The sequence below is a fragment of the Odontesthes bonariensis genome, chromosome 21, assembly GCF_027942865.1.
Source record: "Odontesthes bonariensis isolate fOdoBon6 chromosome 21, fOdoBon6.hap1, whole genome shotgun sequence".
Taxonomy (NCBI): domain Eukaryota; kingdom Metazoa; phylum Chordata; class Actinopteri; order Atheriniformes; family Atherinopsidae; genus Odontesthes; species Odontesthes bonariensis.
The window spans coordinates 18314184-18331850 of record NC_134526.1 but is presented as its reverse complement, the minus strand read 5'-3'; the positions used below and the strand labels follow the sequence as shown (position 1 = coordinate 18331850).

The 17667-nt window shown below is 40.4% G+C and overlaps 1 protein-coding gene across 2 annotated transcripts in view; it reads left to right on the top strand.

The window, feature by feature from the left end:
- The window catches only part of LOC142372066 (voltage-dependent T-type calcium channel subunit alpha-1I-like), a 184505-nt gene that overhangs the window by 157268 nt on the left and 9570 nt on the right, over positions 1 to 17667 (top strand). The window contains exons 32-36 of one of the 2 annotated variants that reach the window (XM_075454847.1): positions 1391 to 1846; positions 8473 to 8622; positions 14486 to 14620; positions 16288 to 16504; positions 17363 to 17592. In XM_075454847.1, coding sequence (XP_075310962.1) covers positions 1391 to 1846; positions 8473 to 8622; positions 14486 to 14620; positions 16288 to 16504; positions 17363 to 17592 — 1188 coding nt within the window. Of the gene's footprint in view, positions 1 to 1390; positions 1847 to 8472; positions 8623 to 14482; positions 14621 to 16287; positions 16505 to 17362; positions 17593 to 17667 lie in introns of both variants that reach the window. The other variant, XM_075454846.1, reaches the window with a different exon arrangement.

Sequence of the window (17667 nt, the reverse complement as noted above, 5' to 3'; positions counted from 1 at the left end):
ATTGAAAAGTGCACTTTCCCTCAATAAAGGGAGGTACAAAAAAACTTGTAACAAGAGGGAAAATGAAAGCAGTTATTTTTGCTTTCCACCATTTAGACAGAAAATGACAGAAAATATGAAAACCATGATGGGAAAACAGCAAGAGAGCTGCTGTGTGTGTGTGTGCGTGTGTGTGTATAAAAGAAAGAACATGGCTGATTAAGGTGAGGGTAGGACTAACATATAAGCGGAAAGCGGATGTACGCTGGAATGGAAAACGTTTTGTGATGGAGCACGATGTGTAAATGTCAAGGCAAATTAGATAGAAAAGACCAGCTTCAGCTCAGAGGGCTAACATTTTTGTGTGGTCACAGGCTTGGTGAGATGTGTGTACTTCCTCCAGAAAACACTTGTCACTTTGGTTTTGCTGTGATGAAAGTACACTGTGCACATATTAACCAGAGTCGAAAAAGCTGGAGTTTTTTTAGGAAAACAAATTACACAAATAAAAAAGAAAAGGAAACCTCTCATCGTTTTAAACACTAAAACTTTTACATGTATGATCATTTGTCCCGGGTACAAAGATTATTTTGCCTAAACAGAACCCTCTCTGTGTTCGGGGACTTCCTGTTTTAACAAATGAAGCACTAGGTTTTCCTCTCTTTCTCAAAGGGAATTAAACACTTTAGGGGTGATGACCAGAATCATGAAGCCTTAATGGGCTGAGAAGAAAAGATATAGAGTTTAATCTAAGCTCTCAAAAATGTGAGGTAATATTAGACAATGTTACTCCAGTTGTCAAAGACAAAAAAAAATGTATTTTATGATGTGGTTGAAGACATCGATACATTAGTTCTGGGGTAATTGTTTTTTACAAAGTAAGAAACAGATAAATACTTTAAAAAAACAAAAAAACACCCATGCATTTGGTGCAGTCAGGATACACCAAATAACAATATACGATTATCTTGACTCACTTGAAAAGAGTGTATTGGATTCAACAACACAATCGGGATCCCATGGGCCTTTAAGAATATAGTAAGTGTGTGAATGTGGTGTGTGTCTTTCCAAACTTTATCTGAGAGGGAGGCTGGTTGTCTTAGACTTTGAAGACCCCTCATCTTAGACATTTTGTGACATAAAGGGATTATTTTCAGAAAATTAAGTTTCTTTTGTTTGTTTGTTTGGGGTTTTTGTTGGGGTTAAATTAAATCCTGACCAAAAAATTTGAACTTTCAACAATTATAAGCATTTTTATTTGCTGCAATATTTGCTTAAACCACTTACTCTGTCCACAAATCATAATCCAGAAAATGCTGCACCTTAAAAGTCATCTCTGTTTTGTCTGTTTGATTGTTCCTTTTGATACAAAACTTCTTCCAACCTCCTTCCTCATCTTTTGCCTTCCCAGGACACGTTGCGGGAGTGTCCACCAGACCACAGCACTGATGTGGACTATGCCTGCAATCCAAGCCTTCAGTTTATCTCGCCCATGTACTTTGTCTCCTTTGTGCTCACCGCCCAGTTTGTGCTCATCAATGTGGTGGTGGCCGTGCTGATGAAGCACCTGGACGACTCCAACAAGGAGGCCCAAGAGGAGGCGGAGATGGATGCAGAAATTGAGCTGGAGCTGGCCCAGGGCACCCTCTGTTGCATGGGTGCCCCCACTTGTGGGGGTGGGGGGGTGGACAAAGGACTATTCGTTGCTGGATCAGGGCCTGGTGGCGCTGTGGGGAGAAAGGAGCGAGGAAGTGCCAGAGGAGAGAAGGGAGAGGGAGTGAGGAAGATACGACATGCAGTAACAATTGCACACCAGGGACCATACAACTCCAGCGACTCCAACCGGACCTTGTACTCACCATCACAAGTGAGTATTTCTTTGGGTGTATGTGTGCGTGCAAGTATTTTTATATTTAGTAGTAGTAGGATGAATAGTTTGGAGTGTACAGTTGACAGTGTGTGCGCGAGCAGGGATGTTTCAAGCAGATCCACAAGTTCAGGCTGATCAAATCTAAAAAGTCAGAACAGGATTCATTGCAACTGTTGTCTCTGCTCCTTTTTTTCTGTACATTAAACATCTTGAAAAAAAGTTTTAAACTACCTGTTTAAATCAATTAAACTGACCAGCGGTTTCTCATAAAACAAAGTAATTTGAGACTCTGTCGACCAATACAAATAAGCAGATAAACGACGGTATTGTATGTATTTTAGCTTCAGAACATGGCTGTGTGGTTCTGCAGTGCTGTTATTGGTTAGAATATGCTGTTGGGCTTTAGTATATCTTCAATATTCCCATGATGGATAGGGACATTAACCTGAAACCTAAACCAAACCAAAAACTTTACACTTTACCAACTCAACCTAAAGTATGCACTAGGAAACAATGCAAAGCATAATGCAAGGTAGACAAGGTATGAAGTATATCTAAATCGGTCTAATAAATTAGATGCAGAATTGCTTTGGCGTGTAGGAAAATATGTGCAGCTACAGTCATGTGAAAAAGATAGTACATGCTATGTCAATTCTGTTTTTTTTGTATCGGAAAATTTACAGAAAATTATCTGGTCCTTACTAGGTCTTAAAATTAGGTATAGCAAATCTCAGATGAACAACAATCTTGACATATTACACTTTGCCAATATTTATTTAACAAAACTAAACCAAAATGTTTGAAGCAGTTTGTGAAAAACTACAAACATCTCTGCTGTTTCCATTGGAATGAAAAGGATTAGAAGCAGCCAAGTTCTAATCAAATGCACTTGCTTAATGGATCTTCAGTAAGCGAGCGCACCCCTATAACGGCAGACAATTTGCCAGTTTGTTGGTTTGGAGCATTCAGGAGTCTTTCAAGACTGTCTTAGAGATGCAACCGTTGCTGCCCATCAGTATGGGTCCATCAGTTAAGTGTCAATCATTCTACAGTGAGTAAGATTATTTACAAGTGGAAAACACCCAAGGCAGTTACCATTTTTACCAGGACTAGATGTATAAGTGAGTTAACTACAAGATTTAACCATCCAATGCTCAAAGAAAGTGCAAAATCCCAAGAATTACATCAGGCCTCATTTAGCGTATCAAATGTTAAAGTTCATGACAGTACAGTTTGTAAAAGCTTGAACAAGTATGGCATGTTTAGAAAGACTATCAGGACAAAGCCTCTTCTTTAGAAAAAGAACAAGACAGCACAACTTACGTTTGCAAAGTTTCATCTGAACAAACCACAAGACTTGTGACTTGGGAAAATGTCCTTTGGACAGATGACCAAAGTGGAGATGTTTGGTCATGAAGCTCAGTTCCATGTTTGATGAAAACCAAAGGGCATATCAGCACAAATACCTCATACTATCTGCACGGAAGTGGAGGGGTGATGATGACCTGGGAACACTTCAGTCATTGAGTCAACCACAAACTCCTCTATACCAAAATATTCTCTGTCAAATATGAAGCCATTTGTCCTACAGCTAAAGCTTGGACAAAATTCAATGGCACATCAACAAATCTACAAATCATCAACAAATCTACAACACAATGGCTGAGAAAGAATCTGTGGGTTGCAATGAACCAGTCAAAGTCCAGACTTCAACCCAATTGAAATGCTTAAAAGGGCAAATGCACAGCCTCAATGAACTGAAGCAGTAAGAGTGGGCCTAAAGTCTTCCACAGTAATGTGAGTGACTGATAGCATCATACAGAAAATTATTACTTCAAGTTTCTGCTGCTAAAGATGGTTCTGTAATTGAATGATGGTATGTTCTTGGTTTTATACGCACTGCTTCTGCATTGTTACCTGATTTTTGCTCGATAAATAGTGACATGTTGTGATCTGTCATGTCTTGTTCATTCCGAGGTTCCATTTACATCATTTTAAGAACTGGTAAGGACAAGAAGATTTTTAAAGAAAGTGTTCTCCTATCATACCCTGATGCGTAAACCTTAGAATTTACAGCCTGACTGCTGTTTTTTTCACATGACTGCAAATGCGTACTGGATCGGGCTGTCAGATTGCTTCTCTTTTCACTGTGGCAATACATTAGTTCACCCAGAGAAAATTACATATTTCACACAAAAGCTGGAAGAAGAAAGGGGATAAATATGCTAGTCATTTCGGTGTAGTATTGAATGGTGCTGATGTCAGAGGAGTAGAGGCTCGTGACCTTATTTCCTTTTCACAAAATGTACCAACAGTGTCATCGCTTGAGTGCACTCAGTCATTCAGTTTCTAAGTCAAATTTGAACTTGTTTGAACTTATTATTTTCAGAGAAGGAAGGGAGGGTGTTGAGGATTAAACATTTTTATGAAGAGTGGGAAGAATCAGAAAGGGCAGATACGAATTTAAACAGAATAGACAGTGGCTTTGTGAAAATGTTGCACCACCACAGTTTGATTAAGAAATCTATTCAAGTATCAGGCAGCAATTAAATGTATTTTCCAAAATTAAACCAAACAGACTAATTGACATTTGTCTGATGAAAGGTAAAGCTTGGCCATATATTTTCAATTGACTTTTTAGTGCATCTTAACTGTAGTCACAGCAACCTATGTTGTCAGCAAGGAGAGGTAAACATCTTTGATTCTATATTTTCTTTTCTAATTCATTTAAGCTTTACTGACCTCTCAGTGTTAACATGAGACTGTGAGTTTGCAGATTCATCTGCACAGGTTAATCACTATTTCACGACCTGCACATATGTGTGTGAGACAGTCAGCAGAGACGCACGCTTCCATTTTCTAGTCGCTAATGATAGTCTGAGATATCTATACTGATAAACACAAGGATGACTCACCAGCTGCCATGTGGAGTTTCACCTTTGTAGAGCTAATCTTGGCTGTGTGGAGCCATTTTTAGTTCTGTGCTGGCTGACAAAGAAACTTAATGCAGACCAGGGAGAACGCACAGGCGGCATCCTCCCCCACTTTTTTCCATCTCAATGCTTCCTTCTCTGTTTTTTTCTCTCTCACTCGTGATGCGTTAAGGTATCAAGCAGAACAATGTAATTGATGCAGAGCACAGGTCCTGGGGTTTTTGTGTGTGTGTGTGTGTGTGTGTATGTGCAAGTGTCTGTTTGCAATTGAACAACACACATTGTCATAATCTCGCCAAAAGCTCCTCCAGTAAAAGAACAATTCTACTTGGTACGATACGTTAAAAAATAGAAATTAGTGTCTCAGATAGATCAAGTAAATGTAAGTGAGGTCTCTTTGCACTTACAAGTACAAAGAGTGATATACATCTGATGAGTTCTGATGATGTACTGTGGCATGCAAAAGTTTGGGCACAGCCGATCAAAATTTTTTTGTTTGTGAAAAGCTATATGAGTAATCTATGACCTGGTTTTCAACAAACACCAGGTAAAAATGAGTCATTTCTTTAATATGTCGAGCAAGAACACTTTTTGTTCAATTTTTCTTGTAGTTTATATAACTTTCTCTTGGGCAAGTATCACAGCTTGTAAGTGTGTCTTGCAGCAGCAAGGACCGTCAAGATGGATTTATGGTTTTTATCTGATATTCCTGCAAAGTTCTAGCCTGGGAATTCCCATGCTGCTTTGCGCGCGATTTCATTCACACTGCAAAGGCAGCCTGGAAACCACCGCCCTTATTTTATTTTTGCCTTAGTTAGGGAACCAATCACAGAACGACGTCTATGCGCGACACCGAAGCTTGTAGAGTGTTAATCCAACATGGCAGCGGACACAACGTTACCGTTCGATGCAGCCTTAGAAAGTGTTTTAAGTAGCTTAGAGCGCAAGTTTACTTTTAAAAAAGAGCAACGTTTGGCGTTGAAAGATTTCATTGCCAAGAAGGATGTATTTGCTCGTCGAATTTCTGTCGCTCTACATACGTCATCTGGTATAAGTGATACAATTGGCTATGAATTGCGCGCAAAGCAGCATGGGAAGAACCAGACGCCATTTGATAGACATTCGTAGCGCCCAATAAACGGCTCTAGGCATTCGTAAACCACGCCTCAAATACGAGAAACACTACAACAGTGCACCACCACTCCAGAGTCTGCACAATTTTCCTCTAGGTCGTTTCCAGTCAAGCTGAGGTTATAATTGGTATATCTGGTCGGGGTGCACACATATCACTCTAACAGTGGCATTTGTTGAAATCAGATTTTTGAGAGCAATTGGTCCATTGGATAATAAGATATCAGTTTATGACAGTGGCCGATATTTATCTTGTGCGTCATGGTTGTGTTGCATTGACTTTGCTTTTAAATCATCTAGACTTATTTACTTTTATTGAGCACAATATAATATTTGTTGGACTGTGTAAGAACTGAATAAGCATTGAGTTTGCGGTTTAATAGACTAAAAGTCATTTGTAAAAGTTGACTTTATCACACAATGGATATTTTTATAAGTAAGCTATTACCTAGTTGTATGAAAGAATTTTAAAACTGTCATTTTTAGAAATGTTTCGTAATTTATCATAATGCATATTTGATTGGTTTCCCGGCATTAAATAAATAATAGATTACAAAACGGCCGCTGTCAGCCACAGGCCAAAACATTATCTTTAACATCAGCATCAGTAGCGGCTCAGAATTTTACATTTGGTTCATCTGTAGTTTTTCTAGTCGGCATCAAATATTTATTTTCAGAACACTTGACGGCACTTTAGAGGAGGCTTAAAAAGCTGTGAACTCCCTGTCACCTGGCCTTTCCCAACAATGCCATGGCCCCCAAAGGCTGATTGTCTGAAAACTTTTGCAGAACTTATCTTAGGCCAAACTGTTGTATTGTTTCTTTAATCTTTCTCTAAAATGACAAGCAAGATGAGCAAATCTTTCTTTTTTTCCTTTTAACAATGTGAACCAAACTTGGCATGTCACAGTATGTAGACATTAAGAGATGAAGACGGATATAAGCTACAACTCATGTATTTTTTAACTGTATGATGAGGCACTAGTAATATATTGTACAGGTGGTAAAGGAGTCACTGCAGAAAGTTGAAACACACAAACATACGCACACACACACACACACAGGGACAGGGTAGGGAAACAAGAGAGGATAGATAATGGCCGAGCCAGTGACAGTCAGATAGTGGCAGTAATTAATTTCAGCTCTCTCCTCTCTCACTCTCAACTTCCAATCCCTGCAGACGAGCCCTATTGTTGTCCACTAATACAGTTATTAATGGGGGCCAGCACATAGGCCACCACAGTCAATCAAACATTATTCTTATATTAAGCTCTCCACCTACGCAGGACACACTAACTTGTGTTTGTGAGAGGAAGACAGAAAAGAAGAGTGTCGGGTTTTGTTGTTGTTGTTGTTGTTGTTGTTTTACGTATATATGTAGTGAGCTGACTATGGCAGAGTCGTTTTTTTTTCCAGTGCCAACATTTGGCTCTGCAGCTGCGTTTTATAAACCAGCATGATTTATGTGAATTTAGATTACTGGGAGTACTGTAACTTGGCTCTTGAAATCATAACCCCCTCATTTTTGAAAACATAAGTCATGAGTAAATGTAATATAGCCAGATGAATCATATGAGATGTGCGTTTGTATAACCGATCTAAGTATAGTCCTACAAGCAGTATTGTAGAATTGTATTACGAAAATAGGCTTCGGTTGGGGATTGAAGAAGTGACCTTATTTGGCAGCATTCAAAGTATCATTTGGTAAATATCTACCGATGTAATACATTTATTCTGGCTGTTAGGAAGGTGCTACAGGTGCAATGTATCCAATTAATTTGGACATACAGAGCTTGGCCAAGGAACACAAAAAATATTTTCGAAAGTAGTTTTTACTTTTCTGTGGCTAGTTTCCTGTTTTTCTGCCAGTTTGTTTTTTTTCAGGAAAATATCTGATGAAATCCAAGTAAGGATGGATCAATTAAATCACTGAATAAAGCCCTGAGTGATTCAGTCTAAATTACTTTAAACCTAATAATACCCAGAGCAGAAAGCAAATGCTTAAATCTTAAATTGTTTCAACAAGGTATTGAACAAGTTAATTGAGGTGATATATCAAATGTAATTGCTCCGCTCTCAGTGCTCAAGGCTTTGATAGTAAATTTAAAGGGTTAATGAGGACTTTTATTATTGAGGACCATTTTTTTTTTTTAAAAGAGTTTATCCCTACAGGTTAGCAAAGTATGATTGGGGGATTTGTTCTGGTTTATTTGTACAAATGTTTGACACAAAATGTTTAAGATGTCTGCAGATTTTTTGATCAGGAATTTTACTGTAAGGCATAAATTATGTTAGATTTACATTTTATGGGATGAAGGACTATGTGTATTTGTGTGTGTGTGCAAAAGCATACCTGCGTGTGCACACAAGCACCTTTATAACCCTTACGATGGTGTATGCATTTCCCTGCGTGTTCTTTGTCCTCGCATGTCCGCATGTACACATGTTTGCACCTGCGTGCATTCTGGTCTGCCGGCCTGCGTCCCGTGTGTGTGTGTGTGTGTGTCCGTGTGTCTGTGTGCGTGTATGTGTATGTGTGTGTGCGTGTATGTGTTCCAGGAGAGCCAGTGGTTGGACAGCGTATCTCTCCTAATCAAGGATACTTTAGAAGGGGAGATGCTGATGATCGACAACCTCTCCGGTTCTGTCTTCCACCACTACTCCTCTCCTCCACCTATCTGCAAAGACTGCAAGGGCCACCCACAAGAGGTACCACCCTGAACACACATGGAGGCAGACATGTATTCAGTACACACACAAGAGCCTGAGGATGGTAGTTTGCACAGATGTTGAAGTTATTCTTGTGGATAATTATGCTACAAGCAAACAGAACCACAAGCAACATTTAGACATAACAATACACAGTAGTTTGGAGTTTATTAGGTGGTTTGTCAAAGGCTCTACCCACTGAGCTTTACAATCCTAACACAGAGGCCTATTTTTATATCAGAGTTTGTATCTCTCCTATTCATCATTATGGTATGCTAATACTCTCACATCAGATTCAGAAGACTGCTTGGGAGGAATCCAATCCAATGCAGCCAGTTCAGAAAGATTTGGAGATTTCATGACTCTTTTAGCTATGTTATTCAAAAGCAACAACACCAGCAATGAACCCCAATGACTTTATAGGCATCATACATTCCATACGTTCCTTTTCAGAGAGTCACAGGTGAATCTGCAGTCCTCCTCGTTAACTGCTGCTCTGGTTCTCTATATTGTCAGCTGCCAGGGGCGGATTGGCCGTCTGGACTTCTGGGACTTATCCCGCCGGGCCGGCCGGCCTAAACATAATGTCAACGGCCCTTGTAAGCCGACTGGCAGTACGTGGCTGGCAGCAGCAGCATTCACTTCTTCTTCTCCTCCCTGGTTCCCGTACCGCCCATATGCCCCCAGTATGCCAACTAGTGGCAATGCACAGAATACAACAAAAGGCTTTTATACGCTTTTAAATCTGCACTAGCATTAGGAGGTGGGTTTCACTTGACGTCACTTCCGTATTTTTCTAAGCGCGTGAACCCAGGTGGTGGGCAACCTGAGCTGGAGCCCATTGAAAAAACTGTGTTTTGTCTGCCGCTTTTTGCCCAAAATGCCTCAGTTTTGTGCCGTTTTTGGATGTTGCTTGCAATCGGTCTAACCGAGAGAAGGGAAAGGGTTACTATCGAGTACCTAAGGTAATCGCCCATAGAGGTGAGAAATGGAAAAAAAACTCACAGAACAACGCCGTAAAAAGTGGATAGTTAACCTACGTTTACAGACTGGAGGGGCTGAATCTGCAAATGCTCGTGTCTGCGGTGACCACTTTTCAAAGGTATGTGGGAAATCTAACTGTCTAGTAGTAGTGCAGTAAAGTATTATGTTGTTAAATGCCAATCAACAGTAATGTAATACGGGCTACGTTTGGGCTTTGTTTTGAAGGCTGCCCCAGCGCGTTGTTAGCTACTGAGTCGGTGGACTGGGCTCCGACGGTCAAGCTGGGTTACCAAAACACAGAGCTAAGACACCGTCATCGGTGTTTCATGCGATCTCTGAGAGTGGTTGATCTAAACAAAACAAATTTGTCAGAATCTTCACGTTTCAGTAGTATCCACAAAGTGCTAACAGCGCACATTAGCTCCCAAGTTCTCGACAACAGAATCGCTCACTCTCTCTCTCGTGCATTAGGCTAACAAAGACACAATGTCAGCATTTGGATATTTGGATCTCGGCATTTTATCAAAACATGAATGCCAACATTCACAGCTCGGCATTCAACATGTTAAGTTCTGCTTTACTGCCCAGCCCTGCACTACACACTGCATTTTCCATTGGGATAATGCACCATAAACAAACAAAACAAACTTACCCTGGCGAACACCAAAACACAATCATTCTGTAGACGTTTTACTCCGAGTTTGCTGATCCATCCGCTGTGGTAATAGTTGTATGCTTCCAAACTTTTGTGGGCCTTCATCTGTTGCTTGGTGTAGTAAGACGTCTGGAGAACCAGGTAGCTCGTCATGTCCACAGCCTCTATTTTCGGCAAATTGTTCCGGTTTTGCGAAAATTCGGACATTTTCATTAAGTATGTGTCACGCCCAATGTATTTCTCAACTAACGCCAAACATCTTTCCCTATGTGCCGGCTCCAAACCACTACAATATTCACTCATCTCCATATTCTCCATGTTGTTGCTATGCTGTAGTCCAGCTTCCTGCCCACCAGCTGAAATTCGTGCGCTCCCGTGATGACGTAACTGAAACCCCCTGTTACAATAGATTTTTTTTTGGTATGAGGCCGGCAAGGGAAAAATTGTCCCGGTGGAAAAATACTTCCCAATCCGCCCCTGTCAGCTGCTTTATGTCGGAGAGAGCAGCACAAAGCAGTCAGACAAAAATCTAAAGCGACTGCAGAGTGGGGTGTCAGTAGTATATATGAAAATCAATTTTTATTTTCCTTGCTTGCAAAAAGGCCTTAACAAGTTTAGCCAAAATTATAGCCTTTTCGCCTGCGGTTTATTGATGTAAAATTCATTTGCGTATGCTTGTTTTTCCCATTCTTGTAAATCTGTGAAGCATGCCGGATTTTTGTGGCTCTGCAGCTATTTTGTTTGTGAAAAATGAACTAGTTGACTACTTTGGGTAGTGTTGAAAATCAAACTTCAGGCTGCAACCACTCATGTACACAGAAACACAAACTATGTTTTGGACCAGACTGCATGCACGTAGGGACAAACACAGGAACATGCATTTGCATGTACCTCCATGAAATTAATTAATTAGGGCTTCATTCATCACACAAAGCAGTCTGATTGGAAAGTATTGCTGAGGTCCAGTCTTTATTAAAACATGTTAACTCATCTATGTGCTATTTTCATGTGTATTGTTATTATTATTATATGTGTTACAATACAGCAGCCCTTAAGTAAAGTCGACAGCTTAAGATGGAGGCAGCTTTCCACATGTGCATGAAAGTGGATGAATGAGGCCCTCTGCATGCATACATAAATGCAGCCACTGTTGACAATGTATGCATGCATGCACGCACGCAAACATCAACGATCTCTTTAACTTGTCCTCATATTGTAATGTGTCTAGTTAACAGGAGCTCTTGCACTTAACACACTCACAAACATAGTGTCCTGTGCAAGTGTTGTCCATCATAATGACAAAGTGTTGTGGGTCAGCTCAGAGGAAGAAGTAAGCAGGATCTATACTTCCTCACCTGTCAGCCCTGCTTTCTGCCTGTGTGCAGATGCTGTCAAACCATCAATCTTCCTTCTCCTCTTTAGATGCTTCCTCACTCCATGAGTACTTCCACTCGTTTGGTTATCCCCATGTCTGTCTTTGATTTAATGTATCTGATCCCGTTGTGTTCTGCTTTAAACTGCCGTGTTCGTAGAACAGTTTTTTTGCATATGATGTTTGTGGGTGAGAGAGCCAGTGTGGGTGTGTGATCTCTTAAGAAAAATGAGAAGTTTGTTTCAGGGGACAGCAAGGCTCTGCAGGAAACTTGGGTGCAGTGTGTGTGTGTGTGTGTGTGTTATGCGGAAATATTCAAGTAAGTGCCTAATAAACTCCTGGGAAAGAGCAAAGCTTGAGAGGGACAATCAAATGTTCAGGAAACAGTTCAGTGGAGCAGTAAAGGCCCTTGCCATTAGTTTGGCCTCAAAAGTACATCAGCTCCCGCAACATATTTTACAATATCTCTGGAATTGTTCGTCATTGGCCATTGTAATGGTTCAAATACAATTTTTTGTCACTACGTACTAATAGATAAATAGATGTATGAATGAATAATTGCATACAGAACTTTTTGAGTTGACTTGATAGCAATGTGTTGATGGGTTTGAGCGTCACAGAGCCCTGATCTTAACATCATTGAGTTTGGGATTATATGTAGAGACAGCTTCACATGAGACAGCTTAAAATCACAGAAGAACTAGCAAGCTCTCCTGATCCTTTGCTGTGTCACTCATAACTGAGTTCTAGTGTGACCAAGTTCTCTCAGTAGTCCTCGAGAGGCTTCTACAACTTGACAGGAGTCCACCTGTGCCTAACTCAATGGGCTGAAGATTTTTTAACATGACAGTGACTAAAAACATACCATCAAAACCCAGGAGTAGGGTTTGTTAAAGTTCTGGAATATCTTGGAAGAGCATCCCTGGAGAGATTTGAACAGGGCTGTGCACTATCATTCTACATCCAACTTGTCTTGACTTTTGCTGCCAAGAAGAATATAAGAAGTTTCCAAGCTTTTTTTTTTTTAATACAGAATAAAGTGAAGGCCTGGAAACAATCTAACTGGTATATATTGTCCTCTATTTCTTAAACAAGGTTTTGATTTGCTGTTGACATTTCTTAATCCATCTTAATGTGAGCCTATGGCAAAATGTTGAAATAACTATGGCAGCCAGCACAATTAAATTAGGCGGGTCGCTTTGTGCGTGTGTGTGATGCAAAAAAAAAATTATCAACTGACAATTGGTCCACCTGGGTTATAGCATATGTGTTATTATAAACACTTTGTTCTGACAAGTATAACTCATGCGCTACGTTCATGAGATGCAATGCATGTTTTCTTTTCAGTCCCCTCCCATCAATGCTGAATGGAACAATGCTTTTCCTCTCCACTTTCATGCTGCAGGGAACACTTTCAGTTGATTCTTGCCCAAGTCCCCTATCTTGTTAGTGAAGCCGTCAATATTTCTGCTTGTATGTTGGAGGCAATGGTGTAGCAAGTCTTCCTGTAGCTATTGTGCTTTGTGTTGTCCCCGGAGGCACAGCCAAGAATACAGGAAGAGAGAGGCTTTAGTTTCCATTACTTGTCAATAAATGCACCAGCTGATGACCTGAAGGGACCTTTGCGGAAGCTATTTACAGCCCTCCTCTAAAACACAGAGCAACAGATCCACAGATATGGTGCTGTCACATAGTGGAATAAGTGGGGGTCAGTATATGATACAAAACAAAAAAACTGCAAAGTGTTTCTTTGAATTAATGAGTTGCTTTACTGTGCTGCTCCTTGGATTTTTTGCTTTGCATCATCACATCTCTTTCTTTCTTGCCATGTCGTTCGTTGGGCCCTGTGGCAATGGTGATTTACTGCCTCATATCGCCAATGAATCTTTCTCTATGAAGCTCTTTGTCTTTTTCGCCTATCGGCACATGTTAATACATCATTAACCAGCCTCACTTCATTGAATTTCTCTTGGTCCTCTTTAAGTACCCCCTTTTAATCCCCTTTTCTTAAGCTATTTATTGCTCTGCCTCTTCAAAGAAACATTGCTCGAACACATCATAGCACTTATATTACAGAACCCTGATATGTTACTCCAGCTCACTGCAGTATTTTTTCAAACTGTGCACACAAAAATAGGCCACCAGGGGAGAAAAGTTTTGAGTGATAATTTAAAAAACAACTCAACATACATGTAGGCTCAGTTACCTTTAATGCAAATTAATCAAAACGATCCATTTTTACACAAAACTGAAAGAAATGCTGTAGACACAGAAGTTGTTTTTGTGTGCATTTTAATATATACAGAGTACACACACACACACACATATACATACTCGCATACACATGCAGATTTTGTGGAGCAAACATTCTGACAAAATCCCACATGTATCACTTGGCTATCTACTTCCTTCTTGTATGTTAATGCTACTGGAAAACATTGGTTTAGTTGATGATGACAAAGCTATATTGTTACCTCCTGAAATCTCTCACCCTGCTCTCTTTACAGGCAGGTGCCACTGCATTATGGCCACTTTGAAATGTCAACAACTGGTGAACCATATCTCAACTTGGTGGAGTTTTTACATATCTTGTCTGTGTGGTTCTTGTTAGGCTGTATGATATACTGTGTAAACAAAGAAATCATGTTAGACTTCTTTTCAAAACAGATAAATTCAGACATATTACCAAATTTACATGCCCGAAATGTTAGTTGCTGGGCTCCTCTATATCGCAAATTCTTCATGATGAGAATGGAAGAGATAAGTAATTCCAGGTGGTTGGAAGTGAGTTGCTTTTTCCGACTCTGTGTGTCTTAAAGACCTTAATAACTGAAGTAAATTCTTTGCAGCAGATCAGAATGGCAGAGATTGAACAGGCATCGCTGAAGTCAGAGCAACTGTCGGACAAATCCTCGTCCCCGGCTCTGCCAGATGACCTCAGCCTGGACGAACATGCCACCTATGACCTGCTGGCGCAAGAGTGCAAGGTGGGTTAGAGCAGAGTGGGGCCGAAGGGGGAGAATGTGATCTGCACCTCTCAATAAAAAATAATACGTCTCTTTCAAGCCACACCAAAACATGTAGTACAGGTCTACAGTACTCCTGCACAGTCATATGTGATTTCACCAGAGAAGATTAATTTTCTGCAATACCACAAGGAAAGGCAGTCTGTGGGATTTAAAATGTCTTCACATGTTCTACACTTGACATACAGTTTGCCTATTTCTCCCAAGAGTGTCAAATTACCAAACAATTTCCATGACAATTCTGTAGGCTCTGCGCGATTATAGATATGAACCTTCCTCTCCAAAAATCTCTTTATCCCTTTCTGTATCAAAGTAACTAATCTTGTCTTTTAAGAACCAACGGTCTCTATCCGCCACAGACCATCTCATGAATAAATTCTTCCACCATGTTCTCCTCAGTCACTATCCTGCAGGGCTCTCATGCTTCCCTCTCTTGAACCCACTCTTCCACTTTAGACCTTATCTCTTATGCTTCACCTTTCTCTATGTTACTCCTCCGGTAATTGCACACCTGCTCTGCACATCCCTCTGGCCCTACTATCTTCATCTCTTGTCATCCATCCTTCTTAGACATCCTCCCCTGTAATGGGGTAATGCTCCATGGTTCTGGGTAGCCTGATAAGCTTGCAATAACCAAGCATGGCTGTGAGCCACCGCTTATTAGAAAGGGGTCAGGGCAAGAGAAAAAGAGGACAGAATGTGAGAAAGGGGTAAGGTTAATGATTTTACTCATCAAGCATTGTTTATTTGAAAAAAATTCAGTGCATGTACTTTTAGTAGTTCACACCGGATTTTATGGAGACGTTCGTCGGTTTCCACAGTCACATTGTGCTCTGGAAGACAGATCAAGCCTTAACCATAACCTTAACAATGAAGGGAGTCTCTGGGAAGTTAGGGAAAAACAATGTAATATCCTCTAAAGAGTTAGAAACACAACATCGGGCTGCATCTATGAACCAATGCTGTTGTATACATTTGGTGGAGGTGGCCTCCTGTGTGCCTAAGTCTGAATGACTCAGACACAATATGCTATTAAAGGCACTTACACACCCACACTTGCCTTATTCTGCTCCCCACATTAAGCTGTTGCAGCCATATGACACACACACCCACACACACACACACACACACACACACACACACAAACCAACTAACAAATTTACTACCAAACATTTCTTATTAAAATCTATGACATTAACATGAGAATAAAAGCTAATAATCAGTTCTCAGAGAAGCCAGAGGGGATATGTGAATCAAGGGCCATGTTTAATAACTGCACAGTGCCTGAGGAGCTGTCTTTGTTTCTGTTCTCATTTTCTCAAGTAGTCTCAACCAGAAATGGGTACCCTACATGTATGGAGTGAATGCCAAACCTTAATTGCTTCTTTTGAAAAAATATGAGCATTTAAGGCTAATCTTAATTTACATTTATGATTCTTTTGACGATTAAAGCTTATGCACACAGGTCCCAGATCTCAATCATTTAATTTAACATTTCTCCATATCTAATGCATCTTCTTTCAGATAAACAGGAAAAATGCGCACATCTGTTTTAATAATCTAATCTTTAATCAATCAATCATTAATTTTAAGATTTCTTGTATGTCAAGTTATTGTTTCTCTTTCAGGGAAGGTGCAGCAGTGACTCCCGCAGCTCTGAGGAGGCTGGTGGTGGAGGAGGTCATGAAGGAGGTCACCAGACTCAGACCATGGTGCACAGCCAGGTCCTGGGGTTGTGCCAGCCATGCAGGGCCATCAGCGCTGGCACAGAGAAGGAGTCCACTCAACAGGAGACAGAAATGCAAACACACCAACCACATATGTGCTCACCTCACTGCAGCCCTGGTTTGTAAATCTACACAAGGCTCATTTAAAAAAAGAAAAAAAAAGTATGTATTAATGTAAATGTTTGTTTACATACTGATTGAAGGCTGATATGAGTTTACACTGTGGTGCAATAAGTATTAACACCACCATATTTCCTCACCATATGAGAAAAATGTAGATCATCAACACAGGGATAAAAGGAAGAAAGGATGATTTAATAACCAGGGTGAACTAAAAATGGCTGCGTAGTCCAGGCTGGCAGTCCAAACAACAATCCAACAAAGATGAATCCAAGAAATAACAAAGCGAAAATCACAGGGAGCAACCAGGAGGTGCACAGAGAAAAGCTGAGATGGATATAAAATACCAAATAACCAAAACAGGAAAAGGCAGACACTGACAAATGACAGAAAGAGTTGCAAGACAATCTAAAAAAAATATGAGGGCTGCCACAGGTGGGAACAATCAGTGTTCACACTGGTGAACAAAATAAAAGAAAAAGAAAAAACAAGAAATGGATGTGGAACATGAAGAGAACAAAAGAAAGAAAAAAACATTCGAGCACTTGAACATTTTGGCCTACACATTCACAATACAGCTCTAAAATCTATCTTAGCTGAAAGAGCTGGTAGCTCTGTCCACAGCCCTGCAACAACAAAAAAATCATTTCTAACCATCCTTGCAGGCTTCAGTAGCAATTCACTCATGGCATCCAGCTGTTTGTCTTGTACTTTTTTTGCGTTGTTAAAAGCTGTTAAATTGCTATTGCCACTCATGCATATAGACAAATACACCTTATCAATACAACTGATCAATCAGTCAGAGATGTATGAGTGAAAGCTGCAATAGAAATTAAACTAGTGTTCTTTCCAAAAGGTGGCAGTTCCAGCAGCGGCAACAAGGAAAGAAACAAAGAAGGAGAAGCCAGTGGTATTTCTACTCTCTTCCATCTGCCTGCAGAGTTCTTCCACTCTGCAGGTGCTGCAATCCCTGTACCTCCCCGCAGCAGGAGCCTACATTTGTCAAGAGGCATTAGGCTGACCTCCCCATCCTCCTGGGCCTCGTTCCACTCCCCTGGAGCCCATAGAAAGATGCTCTGTGCACAGGTAGGGAACAGTAAACATAAAACACATTAAAAGTATGTAGATGACACCTGAGGTGCATCACATTAAAAGTTAGTG